The 19777-nt window shown below is 39.8% G+C and overlaps 2 protein-coding genes across 4 annotated transcripts in view; one reads left to right on the forward strand and one right to left on the reverse strand.

Moving 5' to 3' along the window:
* The window catches only part of LOC138046973 (nitric oxide synthase 3-like), a 64019-nt gene extending 52267 nt beyond the window's left edge, over window positions 1-11752 (forward strand). For all 3 annotated transcript variants that reach the window (XM_068893621.1, XM_068893619.1, XM_068893620.1), the window contains 7 exons: window positions 1540-1906; window positions 2661-2786; window positions 3878-3943; window positions 4533-4618; window positions 8399-8435; window positions 9520-9563; window positions 9664-11752. In XM_068893621.1, coding sequence (XP_068749722.1) covers window positions 1540-1906; window positions 2661-2786; window positions 3878-3943; window positions 4533-4618; window positions 8399-8435; window positions 9520-9563; window positions 9664-9715 — 778 coding nt within the window. In that variant the 3' untranslated portion in view covers window positions 9716-11752. The remainder of the gene's footprint in view (window positions 1-1539; window positions 1907-2660; window positions 2787-3877; window positions 3944-4532; window positions 4619-8398; window positions 8436-9519; window positions 9564-9663) is intronic.
* A 3732-nt stretch (window positions 11753-15484) lies between these two features.
* The window catches only part of LOC138046972 (dynein axonemal heavy chain 10-like), a 69343-nt gene continuing 65050 nt past the window's right edge, over window positions 15485-19777 (reverse strand). The window contains exons 60-64 of the mRNA XM_068893618.1: window positions 19318-19474; window positions 18214-18587; window positions 17256-17423; window positions 16371-16697; window positions 15485-15979 (exon numbers count right to left, since the gene is read on the reverse strand). Of these exons, the coding sequence (XP_068749719.1) occupies window positions 15833-15979; window positions 16371-16697; window positions 17256-17423; window positions 18214-18587; window positions 19318-19474 (1173 nt within the window). The 3' untranslated portion in view covers window positions 15485-15832. The remainder of the gene's footprint in view (window positions 15980-16370; window positions 16698-17255; window positions 17424-18213; window positions 18588-19317; window positions 19475-19777) is intronic.

Here is a 19777-nt window from a genome sequence, read left to right on the forward strand (position 1 = left end):
AAATGCAATCAGCATAAAGAGAACATCACAGCGCTGAAACTGCCCTTTTACATGTTGTTAATGATACGCATGTAGCCATCGACAATAAATTCGAGGCTGTTCTTGTGCGGTTAGATTTATCTGCGGCCTTCGACACAATAGATCACACTATCCTTCTCGATAGGCTTAGATATCGTTATGGTTTTTCCGAAATGTTTTTTCGTTGGATGGACTCATACCTTAAAGATCGTCCCCAATTCATTGCTCTCGATAAGATTCTTTCTCGATCAAGATATTTGTCTTGTTGTGTTCCGCAAGGGTCGGTCCTTGGCCCGCTGTTATTCTAGTTGTACATCGCACCTCCGGAGGATGTCATCTTCACAAAGGGGCTTCGACGCAATGATGTATGCTGATGACACCCAGCTCTACATTTTTATGCGTAACGGGAACCTCGCCGTTGCTCTAGAAAATCTCAGTTTGTGTCTAGATGATATCATGAGTTGGAACTTAGGCAATATGCTTGAGTGTAATCCGTCAAAGACTCAGACTACCCACTTCTCTTCGCGTTTTTCACCTGCTGAACCGATCTCTTCGATCAAAGTCGGTGAACACTACGTTCCGCCTACTAGTGTTGTCAGAGATCTTGGTGTTGCTCTTGATTCACACCCCACCTTTGTTCCCAATGTTAACAACACCTGTCGCGCTCCCTCGCGATCGTTTCATTCTATTGGCAGAATCAGAAAATATCTTTCGCAGGCGGATACTGAACGCATTGTCCATGCCTTCATTTTATCGAAATTGGATTATTGTAATAGTGCGCTCTATGGAATTCCCTCAAGCGAAATTGAGAAACTTCAGAGATTGCAGAATACTGCGGCAAGATTAAGTGTGTGCAAGAGGAAGACTGATCACATTACTCCTGTTTTACAAAAGCTGCACTGGCTTCCTGTTAAAGACAGAATAACCTTAAGTTACTGTTGATTACCTTGCTATAAATCACGTAATGGCCTTGCCCCGGTATATATTAACGAGCTGTTACATCATTACACCCCCTGTCGCTCTGCTCGTTCTAGTGATTCAAATCTCGTAGTTATTCCCAAGTTACGTAAGGTGATAGATCTTTTGCAGCAATTGATCCGAAGTTATGGAATCAGCTACCGCCCAATATTAGACTGAGCGACTCTGTTGATAGTTTTAAAAGGGCTCTGAAAACGTATCTGTTTCGAGAGAGCTCTTTCTTTCAGTTGTAAAAATCATTGAGACATTGATACCCCAATGAAGCACAACACTCGTTTTTGTTACATAACTTAACGGTAAAGAGAAATCTCGTCTACGCTCGGCTGACGCTTTCAGTTAGTTCCGTCCGACAAAGTTTGAGTGGGATTGCTAAACGGGGTTAAAAACGATAATCGGGCTTTAGATTTTAATTGGACGATAAATTCCACTAAAAAAGCTTGGCCCTGTGTGAAAGTCCTGTATGAGACAACGTAGCAGGCACTTTGTACATCAGTTAAGGCTAGACCACACTTAAACAAAGGCAAACGTTTTAACTCTTTATAGAGCCCATACCTTTCATATGCCTGAGGACGGCACGGTACCTGTTATCATGGTGGGACCTGGTACAGGCATAGCTCCATTCCGCAGCTTTTGGCAACAGCGTCAGTTTGATGTCGTCCACAAAGTACCTCATGGGCTCAGATCCGAAGACGTCACACTAGAGCCTCTTATTCACCATCCCGAGTTTGATTTAGCAACTGGCAAATGGTTGACCCCATTTGTTAATCAATGGGGCTCCATGTCGCTGTTCTTTGGATGCAGAAATTCTCAGCAAGACTGCATTTACAGGGACGAAATGCAGCAAGCTGAGGAAGAGGGAGCGTTGACAGACATATTCTTGGCTTTTTCGCGCGAACCCGACCAACCTAAGGTGAGAGTTGAATGAAGGAATTAAGCTTGAGGCAAAACAATGGTCATTAATCTCCTTTTAAATTCTAATACTTAATAAATAAATAAATAAATAAAAGGATGAGTTTATTACTATGCGCTGACACAAAGATACACTGTAAGATACCACACTCGTATGCAAAACACCGGTAAAGGTCCATCAGTGGTATAAATCTAAGGTCTTTACTTGAATTTAGTATGTGCGTATGGCAAACTGATAAATTCACCATTTATTCTACCTATTGTTTTTTTTCGAAGTGTTACATGACCATTGCCTTCAAATAAAGTTACAGCTTTTGTCAAAAACAATGTAAATGATCGCAGCATTTCGCCGGATCGGGTCTTTCTGCATCAAAACAAAAGCCTTTCTCTAAACCGTAGGAACTTCTAGACGATTGTCTATTACCTCTCCTCAATGGCTTCTTTTGGTGTCCTTTTTAGCAAACCAATTGGTATGAAAACTCTTTCGTTGGGCTTATTTTGAATGAGCTTGTCCTTTACAAAATGTTTCTGGTAACTAGATAGAGTATGTTTACTCAAAAAAATCGTTGTTCCATTTTATTGGAGTCCATAACTATGATTTCCTTTCAAGAACTGAACAGGTTTAGAGGTTCCAAGACAAGGAAACTACCTCTGCCCTGGATGAGCTGACCACAGTTTAAAGACTTGATGACAATAAAACTAAATATTTTCCTTTTTTTCTCGGAAATATTTGATTTATCGTATTTTGTAATTAGAAATACGTTCAAGACATGCTAAAGGAAGAGGCATTTGACATTTGCGAGAAGTTGCTGAGCAAGCAGGCGCACTTCTATGTGTGCGGCGATGTGAAAATGGCTGATGATGTTTGTAAGACTCTTCAGGTAATTTCAGAATTAATTCACCATAGATTTAATTACTTGGAGATAATTATAGCTGAAACCAGTTGTCTGAGTATAAATGCTTTTATTTTGAAACTGCCGGAGGCAATTTGTTCCTGTTGAAGACGAGGAATAAGAAAAGCATGGGTTCGTACAGCTGCGATCGATATACACGAAAAAACTTGATAACCCTTAATAGAACACCTTGAAGTTAACACGAGGCCAAAGATAATATAGGTGATATAGGTGGAAAACCACTACAAATGAAAAACTCGTGTTCTCACCTGGATTCTGCGCAGGGTCGCGGTTACGTCACGCTACACAGGAGGCCCAGTTCCTCTTGAAAACCGGAAAGGGTAGTTCGCAATTAATATTTGCACCGACGAAAAATAATTGGAACATTTTATTTCGGTTTATTTGTTTTCTCCCTTTCGGACTGCTAGAGAACTTTAGATTGGAGGACGATTGCAATTAGGAGTAAGAGTTTCTGGGCATGGGCATTGGGTTAGGAGGTCGAGTTTTTTCATTAGCGTATTCTCAAGCTGTATGATGAGTTTTCGTACTCCAGTCTAAATGTTAATAAAAATAACAACATTAACAGAAAGGAAGAGAAAGGAAAAGGGCAAAAATGTACATAACTAACTAAGTAAACCTTTGAATTAAATGTAACGGCTGAAATAAAGAAAAATTAACTCTGAGATAGGAATCGAGAAGTGCAAAGGTGATATGGATGTTTCAAAGATAATTGAAGAAGCGATTGCTTCTTGGCAAAATGATACCAAAGGAGGCTCTTTTGACTAATTGTCTTGTTGGCATTTTAAGTAATGTTAGGGGAATATTATTCCGCAGTAAAATTAAATTATTTTTGGGCAGAATTTCCTTAAATTCATTATTTAAAGACTGAAGTTTAGATGCTGTGAGAAGAACTTCGGTTAACGTAATTGTGTTGCTCAGATACAACGGATGAAGTAAAGTTAGAGACCCTTTCGTGGATTTCTTCCATTTCTGACGATGGCATAAGCCTCCTTAATTAAACGAATCATCAATGTAAAAGAACTCGCCAAGTATTAACAGCAATGTAATTAAATTTATAGACACTATTGCAAGAATACGCTGCCATGTCACAAGGAGAAGCGCAGGAAACAATTGACAAATTGAAGGTAATTTCGGGAGCTACCTGCTCTAAGTTGACTAGACCAACTTACTCTATTTCTCTCTCCCTCGCGTGCATTAGCACAACTATTAATAAATAAATTAATTATTTTTTTGATATTAAATATTATTATATTATATTAGTATTAGTATTAATTATTTATTTATTATTTATTATTTATTATTAATTAATTTATTTTTTATTTATTTTTTCCGTGACGAACATACTGCTTGTTTGCAATTAAGACTGAAATATTGCAAAATGACGTAGTCTGCTTGCAATTATTTTTTAAAATGGGGTTAATTTCGAGGGTCTGTTCTCAAATTTCGCTAACAAAGAATACCCCCGCCTGTTTTGTTGACTATGTTTTAATTCCCGGAGGAAGCGCTTGTAGCCGGAAATGTGGCGCTTTCTTTCGACTGCGCTATAGCAATGTCTACATATTGTTAGGTTTCTGTTCTCACGTATGGCGATAACATTTCGTGAAAACACGCCCCAGATAAGAAAAGGGTTGCCTCGCAGTCTGAGATCGCTGTTTGATGTTCCAAAACAATAGATTGTAGTTAAAATGCCGAAGTCGTTGCCTTTTATTTCAGAGCACCGGTCGATATCATGAGGATATCTTTGGAGTGACGCTGAAGACACGGGAAGTTACAGCACGAGTTCGATCGGCAGTGAAAAGGTTGGTCTACCAAATATCAATTCAGGAAAGAAAGATTGGAGAAGGAGGATGCAGGAGTGGAGGGAAGGGGGTGGACACTCGCTTATTCCCTAAACGAAATCCCGCACCATCAGCATTTTCACAGATAAAGCTATTTTTAGACGAGTTTCTAAATAAGATTTTTGTGATGTCAACGTGACCAAATCTGTAAAGTAGGCCTTTTTCGGTATATTAAAATTCAGCTTGATAGTGAGGCAGTGAGGACAAAGATAAAGGAAAGTGGATGATATGTAAGTATTGTTCACATTCATTCCAACGTGTTTCTATTGTTTTTGTCCTCACTGCCTCACTATCAAGCTGAATGTTTGATATTTCGAAAATGACCTATTAACTGCTAATTTTCTCGCGTTCCCTTCGGTAAAATGTTTTGAAAATTGGCTCAGTTCTAACCACATACAGTTCCTCTCCATTACCCTATATTTGTTAAAATCTGTCAGAGGTGATCGAATATATTTACAAAAATGACAAATTACAGAATATTATTATCAATATACGCGGCCAAATAGAAAATCGGCCTCTTCAAAACACACGCTCAACGGGCCGCAAAAGACTGACAGCGGGCTGCTAAGGCATTATCAGCCCTACGGCTGATTGGTTCTTGCTTCATCATCCGATGGATTTTAACCAGTTAGAGTAAGCCTAGTCTTGACGCGGGAAAACCATTCATTTGCGAAACTCCGTTTTTGAACTGCAATTTTTTCAGCCGTCGAATCGTCAATCAACACTTACATGATGATTTGAAGTGACTTTGAATTCGTTATTTACTTAGCTTGTATCATTAAAACTCGCATTCTTGATATCATTTGGCCTTGTTTATTGATAATAATGATAATGACATGACATTTTTCGGGAATCTTGTTCATTTGCGCCCTTGTAGTGTCATTTGCGGCTTAAGCAAATGACACTACGCGGGCGCAAATAAACAATATTTCCTCAAAAAGTCATGTTATTCCCTTATTGGCAAAACCGTCTGAACGATGTTGACTTTTAACCACTTCAAAATGTCAGGCAATATCATTTCCATAATGTGGCTAAGAATTAAAAAAATTCACCGAAGGAAAGTATAAATATTAAGGAATTTATGCCAAAAATAGGAATATATCTGCCTGTCAGTAGATGTGATGTTGCCATGGTAATCCAAAAATTGACACCCAAAATGTAAGCCTTATTATATCGGTACCCATACTGGTAAATCTCTACAAGGAAAAATTTAAGAGAAATTAACTAGGTTTTCTTTTGCAACTTGTGCTCCGTAGTGAGGGTATTCGCAAATACTCTAAGGAGCCACCTTAAAGGTCTGGTTTCGCGGGAAAATTAATCTAAAAATAACTCGGTATGTGAAAACGCCGTTCCAAAAATACACGCGCCCAGTCATGGGCTCCTGGAAACACTCGATAGGGTTAACCCAGGGTAATTGAGTTCCTTTCATTCAAGGAGCCGACACAAAGCGCAGGAAAATTTGCGCGCGCCAGCCACGATTAGTTGAAAAAGTGGCGCGAGAATTTTGAACCAATCACTAAGTAAAATAATGCAAAACCAAAGCAATTCGCTAATTACTTTTGACACTCAATTGAAAACCGCTATTCATGAAATTATTACTGACTGAGTTAGGACACTGTTCATACACTGTTTGTGCGGTAATTGACCTCCGAATGTAAGTGTGGTGGTAAAGGTGTTGAGGGTACCCCTGTGAGAAATGATGTAAGGTTGATTGGCAACGGGTGAAGCACCAACTGAAACTGACGTTTCAGAATTTCAGGCAGGAATCAGACCTACGACCTCCATAAAAAAACACAGTAAAGTGCTCTATCCACTGAGCTGCAAGAACTGCTTGTGAGTGAGGTCGGAGGCTCGAAAAGGTTTTCAGCTGAGCGTGCTGCTCGCGTCACCAGAAATAAAAAAATACTGCTAATTTCGCTCACCTTTCTCCTAATTCCTATGTATATGGAATATAAATAGACATCTCCTATTTCCGAACACTACGAAAATTCTACACAAAACGGTTTAATGGTCACTTAAATCCGTTTGTGTTGGCCTGTAGCTCCACTCGCGCGCGGACTCGAATGAGCAAGCACGTGCAGCACACATTTCAATGCATTTTTTGCAGTAGTGCACCAAACAACAACGTGAAATCACCAAATTTTACAAGAGCCCATCTGGAGCGTGCAACTTCCATACAGCGTCTGTGAAACGGCGTTTTCACAAGTAAGTTTATTTTTAGACTAACCCTTCCCGTGAATTAGGTCAAAAAACAAAGGCAGTTCCGGTTCGGTGACCCTATGACTTCAGCTTAATTTCTTGGAATTGGTCATCGGGCTCCTGCGGGAGTCTCATTCGCGGGAAATTCAATCTAAAAATAAATCGGTCTGTGAAAACGCCGTTACACGAACACAGTAGAGTTGTAGGCTCCGGGTCATGGGTTCCTGGTTTTGACGACAAGGTGAGCATACAACAGGAAATCATTCACTTTTTATCTTCACTTTAGAACCGATCCATGAATCCAGTTATATGATAGTTCGCCCCTACTGTTCAAGATGAACAAGATGGAATAATCACGAAGTACTTACGATAGCGCTAAGTTATGTTTTGAATGAAGTTGAAGTAGACGTTGCCGTTGCCCTTGCTAAAACTCCCTTTTATTGAAAACCAGCGCAGATTTTGAAACCGAAACAAACATCGCGAAAACTTTTTTCTCGCGATGATCCTCGAAATGCAGTGTAAATTCGCTTTCATTACGTAAACGCCAGGAAATCTTTCAGAGGAACCCAATAAAATGCTGCGCATGCGCATTCGCTCAAAAACTTGAGCCCAACAGCTGTTGGCTGTTTTACTTGATTCAGTTTCTCTCAAACCCGTCATTAGATTTTGCAGAAATTTGGAATTAAAATAGTTCCGACTACAAATGAGTCGTCTATTCTTGGTTTTTACTTACATGACACGGCGGCCATGTTGGATGGCAATACATATTTGCATAATAATAAAGTTTAGTTCCCAGCGGAGAGAGAGGTTATTGTTCTTGTCATCTAATATGGCCACCGTGACGTCAGATGCAAACCATCAATTTAAAGAAATCGGAAAATTAACTGACGACAACTTTGGAAAACTAAAAAACGTCTATCAGCGAACTATGAAAAGTCCTCACGTTGAAATTCTATGTTAATAGGTGTTAGAGCAGTTTTCAATTGAGTGTCGTAAAACCAAAACCAGAGTAACTAATTTGGCCAATCAAAAAGGACGGAGACAATCCAATAAACCAATCAAAAGTCGAAGTAATAAAACGTAGCCGACACAAAGCGCGGGAAAATGTGCACGCGCGAGCCACGATTGGTTTTGGTTTCACTTCTAATTGGTTGAAAAAGTGGCGCGAAATCTTTGAACCAATCACTGAGTGAAGTAATGCAAAACCAAAGCAATTCGCTTATTACTTGCGACACTCAATTGAAAACCGCTCTAAATGTTCTTTATTTGTATTACTTGAAATAAGGAAAAGTATCCTTTACCCCTTGTTTTAATCTAGATGCGTTACCATGGTTAAAGCTTGCCGAGCATATTAACTGACAAAATTAGAAACCTTCGTGGTAGGACTTATCAGTGATCAACTTTGAGCTTCCGGGCTCGACGATGTGAACGTCATTTAGAATGTTTTATACCACATGAAGACACTTACTGCAGTGCAATGATAGCTCACTGACACACACCTCTTTATCCCTTAGATTTCAAAGTTCTTACCCTTTTTTCTAGATCATTGCAGTTGCTGATTAAGAATCCGAAGAAAGTAGTAAGTACAAGATGAGGGTGATATATGTTATCGTTTAGTGAATAATCAATTACTGAAATAGCTGATAACAGATATTACTGCTCACAGAACTTGTCAATAGAATTTCCTTATGGCCCAGTTTATTATAAATCAGATTTGGTTTCATAATTTCCATAGACGCAATTAACTAACACGTCTAACTGACACGTCCAACTTCCGTTTGGATGTTCAAATTAGGCTTGAGACCCTTAATAACAATAACCTTTATTTAAAGAGGGTAACACCTATTACTATAAAAGTATTCTCCCTAGTGGCCCTGAGGAAATGAAGGGGCATTTCGTAGACTAAGCAATCAAATTTGCCCTGGCACTTTTTTCAGACCTAATTTGAATATCCAGATGGCTTCCATACGTGCCAAACTTTTTTTTTAATTTTCAATGTTCCTTTCTTTCACTGTGCAGGCTTCTTATCTACTATTGTTCTTTTAGCATTTATAGATTGCAATTTTCGAATTACTTTGACTTGATAATGACGTTTAGCTAACGTTGAAACGTCCTCGCTTCTTAACAAAGTTTTTAACAAAGTTTTTAGTATTTTAAAGTATTTTTAGATATGTTTTATCGTAATGATAAGCTCAAAAAAATGGAGCGAAGTTCTCAGACAATCAGAAGCTTAACTAAAACCAAGTAACTTTCCCGCCCTTAGCCTGCCTTATGATTGGCGCATTTGATTAGCTGCCTCTATCGTGATTGGCAACGCCATCATTATGTTAAGGCCCCAGAAAACGGCTCCAAGAGTTGCTTCAATATCTTCCGATTTTGTTGAACGATGTTGACTGCTGGGAAGGGAAAATTCGATTTCAACACGCTTTTCAACTCATTGAACATCGATTCAACATATCTCAACACGGTTGAAGGGGGAGGCGACGGTTTCAAAATCGCTCTTCAGGAATTTGTGATTGTTTATAGGATCTCAATACTCGGCAAAACGGAGCAGCAGACTGAAGTCGTATCTATAGTTGGCCTTTCCAAACTAATTAAAGCATTTGAGTCATTTAATATAAGTAAATGTTGTGAAACGGTTAATTCCTTTCTCCTATATTTAGATGCATCGTAGTGACACCACCATTGATTTGGACGACAGCCCTCAGTGAGTAAACGATCTTTTTTTTTTATACTAGTGGAATGTGCTTCAAATATTTCCAGGTGACGACTAACTTGACACAACTTTGTTGCTTTCTTTTAAATAGAGAGGACAGAGTTCAAACGCGTCTCAAGAGAGCTGTGTCAGCTGCATATTAACCAGCTACTGAATAGAAGAATACGATCTACATGATCTTGAATCATTCAGATGTTAAAAGTTTTAAAGAATTACAATAACGGTGGGGACTCCTCTTTAATCATTGTTTTGTCTGTTTTGTCCCTTTATCAGAAGAAAGGGGAAGCACTGGGGACACACATAGATCGGTTGTAAATTTATTGTCGGAATGCCCAAAACAGGAGTAAAAGGACTCAGGCACGTGACGTCATAATCGCCATGTTAGTGTCCCAAAAAGAAAAAAAAATTAATCGTCAGGGAATCCCATTTGTGTGCAAATGTTTTCCTCTTTTGTTTTGTTTTTTTTTTTTCGGTTGAAAGACATGCTAGCTGATCACGTGGTTGAAATTGGTTCTATCAAAAAGCGTGGTAAAAAATATCAATTCAAATCAATAGACCAATTTGGCTAACTCAAAGTTGTACCTAATTCAAACCCTTTGGGAATAAAACGTTTTGTCCCAGGTATTTCCATATCATTTAAATGTGAGTGACAACCGATAAAACAGTTCCTTTTCCAACTCGCTTAAAGTTAAGCGAGTCGGCAAATTTCAATAGAATTCTCATTAATTTAAGCAACCAAACCAGGTAGCTTAGGTCCGTTTTAAACGTCGAACTTTTCATGTGCCGAATCTAATGCAAATGAGCGAAAACAATAGATTGTTTCATTTGCATTAGATTCGGTACGTGAAAAGTTCGACGTTTGAAACGGGCCTTAAGTGAGTTGGCAATTACTTTCGGCCAATTATTTCTATTGCATTGGCACGTGCTTTCTCCTCATTAAAATTTACTCGTGAAAACACGTATCATTTTTAAGTCGCTAAACGACGTCTGCCAACAAACCACTTTCAGGAATGTTAAGCAAGACAACGGCTGTCGTGAAAACACGGCCAACGAATCTTAACCCCAAGAGAAACTTTGGTTTAGCCGAATTGGTCCATTACATGCCTTAAATTAAGCGCGTGAAAATGCACGCGTGTATGTCGCGATTTGCTAATTGGTTTTTTCATTTTCGTGTTTAGAAAAAGTGGCTCGTGTTTTAAGCAATTACTTTCGACACTAAATTGAAAACTGCTCAAATGCGCACGTGCTTACTGTCATCTCGTTTCACTGCTTCCTTCATTAGAGAGTTTTAGATTCTACGACGAGGACGAGAACGAGTACGAGTTTTGACTGCCCGTTTATATCGAAAATACTAAGGAAACTTATAACCCGTACGCTTAATCTTACTCTTTGTTAGCAGTATAGGTTGCTCAGTTATTCTTATTGCTGGTAACTGAGCCTTTTTGCTCATCAAAAAAAGCCAAAATTGCTACTGTGTTGTTGACTTGTTTTGATTCGACGACATTTGTGCAAAATCTCGTACTAAAATGACGACGGCATCACGTTTTCCCCGCCAAAATGACGCTGGTTTGCGCGCGCTCACTGTTGTCTTATGAGAAAATCTTGTACTCGTAGTCGTTCTCGTACTAGAAAGCTCTCTATTAAAGTTGTTCGACCTGTCTCTAAGGAAGGTTTGGGAAGAAACGACATACTGACCCTTGAACGCTCTTCAATTAAAATGTATACCCTACAGTTTCGAACCAGCTATTAGCGAGATTCAGCTCCCCCTGAGCGAGAATAAAAAGGATTTACGCCAAAAATTTAATAAAATAACAAAACTTGTCGCCAATATTGGCTGGTTCGTTAAAGAATTATTCAGCATTAATCGGTAGACATTGAACTTGCCAAGAATAACTGTTTTAGCATAATTACTCGGGTGATCATAGGAGCAGTCGCAAATCGCCGGCGCCACTCCCACTTTGAAAACTAGTTCTTAATCTTAGTCATTTCGCGCCGTCTGGTTAAAGGAAGATTTCCCTTAAAATCTGTCCAATCAGATCCCATGTATCTCCAAGATCACCTGAGCAAGTACATCAATATATGTAAAACATTTATGATAAAATATTTAAACTTATATAATGGTATGACGTAAGTGAAAATAAGAGAGATTTGAATAAAAGTATTCACTCCTTTCCATCGAACCAACGAAAATGATGGTTTCGTGTGGACATTGATGGATTGAAGTCTGTCAAATATGATTGATTGATCGATCGACTGTGAGTCGCACAGCAGCCATGGTTAATTATCCCTAAATTTTGCTCCTTAAGGAGGGCCTCACTGTGTAAATTCCAACAAGCGACGTGGCCCAAAAAGTAGCAACAGTACATAAAATGAAATCCTGACGAAAGACTTCTTTTCCAAGCAAAATTCAGATTGTGACGCCAAGACTGAAAATTAGCGAGAAAGGAACGGTGGTTTGGCATATTTTGACGCTAAATTGAAGACCGGAAATATGCCAGAAGTAATTTTGGTAGACCAGGAGCCCATGATGGGCTTCCCGCCTTGGTCAATTTTCTTTGTGCTTCAAAGGTCTTCAAAGAACGTAAAAGAACATGTGATGAGGTCTATTGAGCCTCGTGGCATTACATGTGTTTATTGCCTTGATTCAACTTTCAACTCTCTACCCCCTCCCTCCTTATATTCGCAAGTGAGCATGATGTCGTCTCAGTCACACTGACCAGCCGGGGTTCACTGTTCCGAATTCATTGTCTTTATTCGTTATGGGGAAGACGGGAAAGCATTAGAATTAATAGGCCACTTTCAATATATTGAAATTCAGGATGAAAGAGAGGTTTAGAGGACAAAGACAAAGGAAAGTGGATGATATGCTAATATCTTTCACATTCATTGCAAGTTGTTTCTATTGTTTTTGTCCTCTCTGCCTCACCATCAAGCAGAACACTGATATTTCGAAAATGGCCTATTGACTATTAAGCAGTGAAAATAGCCTTTTCAATGCATACATGAGACAAAATTAAAGTCAGTTAAAGCCACGTTTTCTTACCGGTGATTAAAGAATTGCGCAATCGGCAACTTGTAAGACTATGTTTGCAATCAAAATGAGGTTTCGAGTGCAAATGTTATAAAGAAATTTGAGGACATTGACCAGCGCTTCTGCGAAGTACACAAGTTGTGAGTTATTCGTGCTCTGGATTTGATTTGCGAAGTTGGTAAGTAAGTGGCGTATTTACGATATTTACCGTGAACGATAATTAAGGGATTCAGAAATCGCGGGGAAAGATGGTTTTCAATCACGCGATGAGCCGGCCATGTTGGTGCAACAAAACAATAGCAAATAAACCATTTTCGAATTCTCACGGCTGGACTGGATCTAGCATGAAATGGAGGCTAATGCGGGCAAATCTTTTCAAATGCAAATTAATTTGCCGGCATTAGCCTCCATTTCATGCTAGATCCAGTCCAACCGTTAGAATACGAAACTGGCGTATTACAGTAGTGTAGCAGCACTCGTACCCTGCTATTGTTTGTATTGTTTTAAGTTTAAAGTCTTTGTTTCAATCGTTTAGTCTTTTGTTTTTGGCCAGGATAGCGAGCCAATTACGTTATACGTTACGAGAGCTGCTACATCACCCGCAAATTATGGCTCATGTTTTGCATTTAATATAATAATCAAATTTTCCTCTATTATCGCCCACCAACATGGCTGCTGTGACGTCAGATGAAAGCCATATGTACACAGTTTTCATTTTAAGATTTGCGGACAGTATAAATAGTTTATTGTTGTGCATGACATAGCAGTCATAGGAAGGACGAATAATTGAAGGTCAGACAAAATTTCATTTATTTCTTTTTTGTGATTGCACGCCACGCGAATGGCCAGTTGCGTGTTACATGGTCGATACGCGAACGATACACGAAATCCCCCCCCCCCCCCCCAAAAAAAAAAAAACAACTCCAGGGCCTCTTTAATGGGGGTGGCACTTAACTACAGAAAGACAAGAAAGCTTTTTAGTCAAAGACCTACAAAAAGGTTGCAGGCAAACGGCTTCAACATCCATTCGATTTTGGTGAACAGTGATGTTGAAACCGTTCAACCGCCCCACCCCCTCTTCAACCGTGTTGAATCTTGTTGAATCGATGTTGACTGAGTTTAAAACGTTTAAAACTTTGCTTCAACAACCATTCAAGAATTCTTGAAGTCGTTTGCCCCCCTCTTTAACATTGTGGGTACTAATCGGTCTCTCAATGACTGATTGTCAATAAAACTGGCTTATCTTTCATATACCGGACCCTGAATAATTAACGTTCATAAAACAAAAGAACAAAGCGAACATAACAATACCTAATCAACAAGGCCTAATCAGAATAACAATGGTTCTTTTGTATTCCGCCATTTTGGTCCGGTATATGAAAGTCTACCCGTAAAACTTAATAAGCCTAGTTGACCGGGGTTTTACACTATTGTGTGATCGCAGAAAATTCCTCTTGTTGTTAACTTGTGCATGTTGCTCTAAAACAGAGCTAGTAGGTTATGGGCCACAATATATTGTTATATTGGTTTTGGCTCCCCAATATAACGACTCTCTTTCAGTCGGCAAATTTCCTTGAGCTTTCCATGCAGACGAGAATATAGTTAACCTAAATCTCAAACAGAGCAACTCGGTTTTTTTTTCGAAGCGCTTTCGGTTTTCGCCGTATTTGTATTTGACAATACAGGACGCGTTGCGAACATTTGCTCGGGCTGGATTGCACTGAAGGTGTCAAAACCTACTTTGCATTCGATTTTCACTATTTTCCTCCCTCTTTTTTTTTACTCTAGCTACCTAATTTCACAGACGCCATACAAAGGAAATGCTCAGATTCTCATGACCCTAAATCTTTTCATGCTCTCCTAACACTCGGCTTATCTCTATCACTCGGCCTCAGTCATCACTGACAGTTGCAACCATGCAAACTTAACGTTTTACATCAACAATTTGCAGCCCACGTTAACTCTACTAGGCGTCTTGTTATGCATCATAATTGTTTACTTCTGAATTTTCATTGTTTAAGGTGATTCCCTGGTTTTGCATTGCGCATTGCTACTGCGCACGATTTTTGCGTCATCAGCACGCGCACATGAGCGCGCGCGCGTACAAAACATAAGGGATTTCCCTCAAACTAAGCTCGATAGCGAGATAAAAGCTCCTTTTCTCTTAAACGAGCACGGTGACCCCCACTTTTTATTTTATAAATTCAATGAGAACAATATCCGCAATAACTGAGAAAAAATTTGGCAGAAATCTATAGCTACTTTTTTGGCAAATGAAATAAATGCTACAGATAGAGACGTAACGGGCCCAGCAGAGCAAGTCCAAATTATGTTTCCTTTAAAGGATAAAAATATCAATTAATAATGCAGGGTATTTGAAGCCATTTTTTCTGGGACGTAGATGAATAAGCAATCAAAGAAAGTCGAACTCTGTGTGATATAGCACGCCGCATTGAAAAATAATCGATCTTGTTTGTTGTGCACTGAGATAACCAAAAGTCACCTAAATAACCATATTTGTCAGCATCGTGGCATGAAAACAAGCACGGTGACCCCCTCTTTTTATTACCTTTTTAACATCTCCTTGTACTGTAATGTCATCATACCAAGTTTCATCGGAAATCTATGACGGGTTCTTTTACCGGGAATCACCTTAATTTCATTATACTCAAAATCACCGCCAGCATAGTTAATAGTGCGCTGCACTGTGGTTGTCGAAGGAATGTTATCCATGTTTCGCCGAATTTTATCCAGAAGGACTTCCACGCTTCTTTCTAACCATTTACTTCGTTAAATTTGTCCTCAAGTGCGCATGGGACAAAACACATCTCCGAGGGCAAGCTAATTTTAAACAAGGACTTCAAAAGTTTTTGACCAATGCTTTTTCAGTGGACCAATAAGTTTATTTCATAATGTACAACACTTAATGGAAATTCTTACACAATTCGAACAAAACTGCACCAATAATGAAATGATTTTGTATAGCACGCATGCGTATATGGGGGCACTCAATGACCTTGCTTTGATCAGTGAACAATTTTCACGTCGAGCATGTTACGGAGAACAAAGATCTTCTAATATTACTTTCACAAAAGATACGTTCGGTTTGCTTTTAGCTTTAAAAAAAATGCATATCTGCAACTTTCATCTTTACAATGCAAAATAACGAGGGTTTCTACAAAAAAAGAAGAAGAACATGCTTTTAACACATACAAGTTGACAACACGCTTCAGTCGGAGTTGAGCGTGAGGCATACACCTTGTAGCACCCAATGAGAGATATGTTCATGAGTAGCTAAGTCTGCTTCAAATACCAATCCTACTCCCATGGCGTTACGGCGCTGGGATGTGGTATAAACTGGAGATCGGTACGTGTTCTATAAAGAAAAAGAAGGTGAGTTTAGTCTATTATATTGCTTCAAACATACCTTTCATAACCTCAAACATTTGTTATTTCAGGCTTATTTAGAATGTTAAACTATTTCAAAAAACATTCGCCCACAAATGAAGGAGCAAAACCTTTACTTTACAACGCCTTCAAATTAATACTGTCGCTTCGAGGATGATAAAGACTCTTCCACAAGAATGCGAGCGATTATCATGCAAGTGTTCCTTCAAATTGTTAATTTTTTTTTTTGGCAAACTGACGGGACTGGCCGGCCAGTTTTGACGAAAGCAAAGCACCTGTTGTTGACGGTTGCCAAACGCCATATAGAAGACACTTGTTAACACTTGCCAAATGCCACATTGATTTTTGTTTCAAGTTACCTGTAACTTAAGTCTGTGAGCTTCAATGGGGATCACTTTCAGGATTGGCAGCTCCTCCACTAGAACCTTCGGCTTAGGCCTCCTAAGGCTCCCCGTTTCTAGGTCCCAGGAGGCGCCCTCCAGATATAGCCCACTAACAAAGCAGCCAGAATGTGCTCTCTCGGTGACTTCTTCTGCGGTCCTATATTTGGTGACCGTGGTGTACAAAGTGGAGCGATCCAGGGGCCAACCATTCTTTCGACATGTGGCTTGCACGAGGGCTGTCAAGTAAGACTCAGGGATGTGTAGCCCTGATAACCAGATCACTGCAGGTTCACCTTCGTTTACCTTCAAATGAATGTCAGAATTTTTCAATGAAGTAAAATGAGAAGACTCAAAGACAAACTAGACCTCTCTCTCTCACAACTGTAAGAGTTTTTCAAGGGCTAAAAGTGTGCCTTGGGGTAGTCATCAAACTAACATCCCTCCCAAAAACATTGACACAATTTCAAGCTTGTTTATAATTCAAACGCGGTAAGAATTTGATGCTAGAGGCTTATGGAGCTGTGTAAATAAAACAAGTGAAATAAACAAATATATCACAAAAATCCCCACTGGCGGCCTGTGAATGCAGACGCATTTCTGGCTGTAGTTTCTTTCCGCCCAAAATAGGCAAATGAAAACGACATTAAGAAATACCACAGCCTTCGAAGGCAAACTTGAATTTGAATTCAGCGCTGGTCAAAATCAAGCCATTTGAGGGGAGGGCAGGGCAGGGCAGGGCAGGGCAGGGCAGGGCAGGGCAGGGCAGGGCAGGGCAGGGCAGGTTTCAAACTTGGACTTCCGAAACATAACATACGTCTCTCGTGACACCAGTGTTAATGTAAATCACACTTAAGTCCTTACCCATTGGTTGTACTGGTTCAGGCGTTTCAGGAAGTGCTCCATCCAATTACCAAGAGATTTAAGTGTGGCAGGAGCGAGCTTGCGCCAAATGTTAGGAATCTGACCATTAAACAGAGCACGCGCGACTTCATCCAGCTCACTGCTCATTCCCACTTCACCGGCAAGGGCCTGCGACAAAAATCAAGACGGGCTATCAAGGGGAAGCCAAACATAGTTGTGTACTAGTTTCTGTACTTGGCGGTGGTTTATTTTACCTATACGTTTTTCCCCTCTACCTTCTCTATTTAATTCTTATACATAGTTCCCTGTCATTATATCATCTGAGCGTTAGAGCTATTTGTCACCTCTTGTCAGCTCGTCATCTTAAAAAAACTTTTTCATGATTGCTGTACCCGTGGATAAAACTGTGCGAATCAAATAAGTAAATTAATTAATTAAAAATAACTACCCACCAAATGACGTTGGAAATGAATTATTAACAAATTGCTAGCAATAAATCTATGAGTGCCACGATATTTTCTGTGATACAAAGCCACTGGGCTGTATCTTGAAGAAATAGTCCACCACTGTCTACCTTAATAGTTAACTGAATAAGCTTGAAGAGTGAGATTTAGTCATTTCACAAGGAAAAACAATTAACAGCTTTCCATAGTGCGGAATTTTGAGCCATTTATCACCACGGAATTGAAAAAAAATTTACAGTTTTCGATGGGTACGACATTTAGAGCCATTTATCGTCACTGAAAGGTTGATGGGAAATTAGCAACTCTCGTAAGCTCGTAATTTTTGTATGCACCAAAGAAGCAGTTTTTTTTAATGCAATGTTTCTGTTGTTTGTTTTATTGCTCTCGATAAGGAGTTGAAATCACTTATGTAAAGCCTTGCGAGAGCCCGGCGCTACATACTCAAACAGACTTAACACATTTTGCGAACTGTGTCGCTTAATAAGCGAGCTTACCCTTTGCAGGTTTATAAGCGACGTAGACATTTTTCTGATAAGAACATTAAACCGATCCAGCTCTTGCAGTAGCACCACGTAGGTGGGTGTGATTTCAGTTATGTTCTTTCTGACTCGTTCCACATCAAACAATGGCGGTAATTTGCCCTGGATATCAGTGGCTATCTTTCCTATAAACTCCTCCCTGCTGACCCCTCCCGTCTCTCCGCCCGTCTGTGGCTGTAATTCAACCAGGTGGCTCCACATGTCTTTAGCTGAGTGCGTGTAGTAGCCGATCTCGGCATTTGGGTGGAGACCAAACACATCCGGAGTGTTGGACAGGGGTAGGGCTTCAATGCAATCCACGTACAAGTCTCGGTTGCTCTCTAAAGCACCTAAAAACGTTAACGTATACGTTTCGTTGATAGAGCGGTTTTCAATTGAGTGTCGAAAGTAATTAGCGAATTGCTTTGGTTTTGCATTACTTCACTCGGTGATTGGTTCAAAGTTCTCGCGCCACTTTTTCAACCAATCAGAAGTGAGACCAAAACCAACCGTGGCTCGTGCGTGCACATTTTCCCGCGCTTTGTGTCGACTACGAGTAATTACTTCGAGTTTTGATTGGTCTACTGGATTGTCTCCGTCCTTTTTGATTGGCCAAAGTAATTACTTTGGTTTTGGTTTTACGACACTCGATTGAAACTCACTCTAGTGCAAGCTGCTTTCCGTTCAATTATGATGTTTAGGTTTTGTTTCGACACTGAAGTCCAGTTGGCAAAAAGAGACCGTTAATTACAAAGCTGGAGTCGCAACTGGTGATTCAACAAGAAGAGGTTGTGCGAAAAGCGTAGAGGTAGGGTAAAACGAAAATTGCCAGTATCTGTCAACCTGCGGCAAAAACAGACTCTATACTTTTAAATATGGCTTCGGCGGTTCCTTTGGACGGCCTAGTAAAGTCTATAAACGGCACGGCATTTACAGAAAGCAGGCACGTTTTTGTCCAATTTCAAGCGCCAAATTTTTATGTTAAAGCAAATTGCCTTTATTTTTGCCTAATGAGCGTGTTGTATATGAGCGCATTGTTGTATAGACAGTGACCATTCCAGATATTCGACAGCAAGATACCTTTCTCTGGTTTGGGAATAAAGTAGTCAACCTCTTCGTTGTTGTAGAAGTGAAAAGGCTGGAAAGTGTCGAAAATGAAGTCCCCCATGTACTCGTCCATGTATGTCTTCACCACGCGTCGGTCAAAATCATCGATCACACGACCACCGTACATCACCTGAAGAACAAAAGAGCGACAGTTCATTGATACGGAAGGAAACTGCGAATCATCCATACATGGATACACAGAACGCTCAGTAGAAATGATTTTATCAGGGCCTGCCCATGTGCTCATTATCCCGTCCAATCCATCACCTTATAAAACAGCAGACAAACGAGGGTCTTCTAGCAAACCTCAAAACGGATGCATTTGCAGCCGAATTGCGTACGAAAATCGTTCACAATTTTTTATCTAAAGTACTGATGTTATCATCATCATTATCATCGCTAACGCCATGATGCTCAAAACCAAGGTCAAACG

Source organism: Montipora capricornis, chromosome 4 (assembly GCF_036669925.1).
Source record: "Montipora capricornis isolate CH-2021 chromosome 4, ASM3666992v2, whole genome shotgun sequence".
NCBI classification, from domain to species: Eukaryota; Metazoa; Cnidaria; class Anthozoa; order Scleractinia; family Acroporidae; genus Montipora; species Montipora capricornis.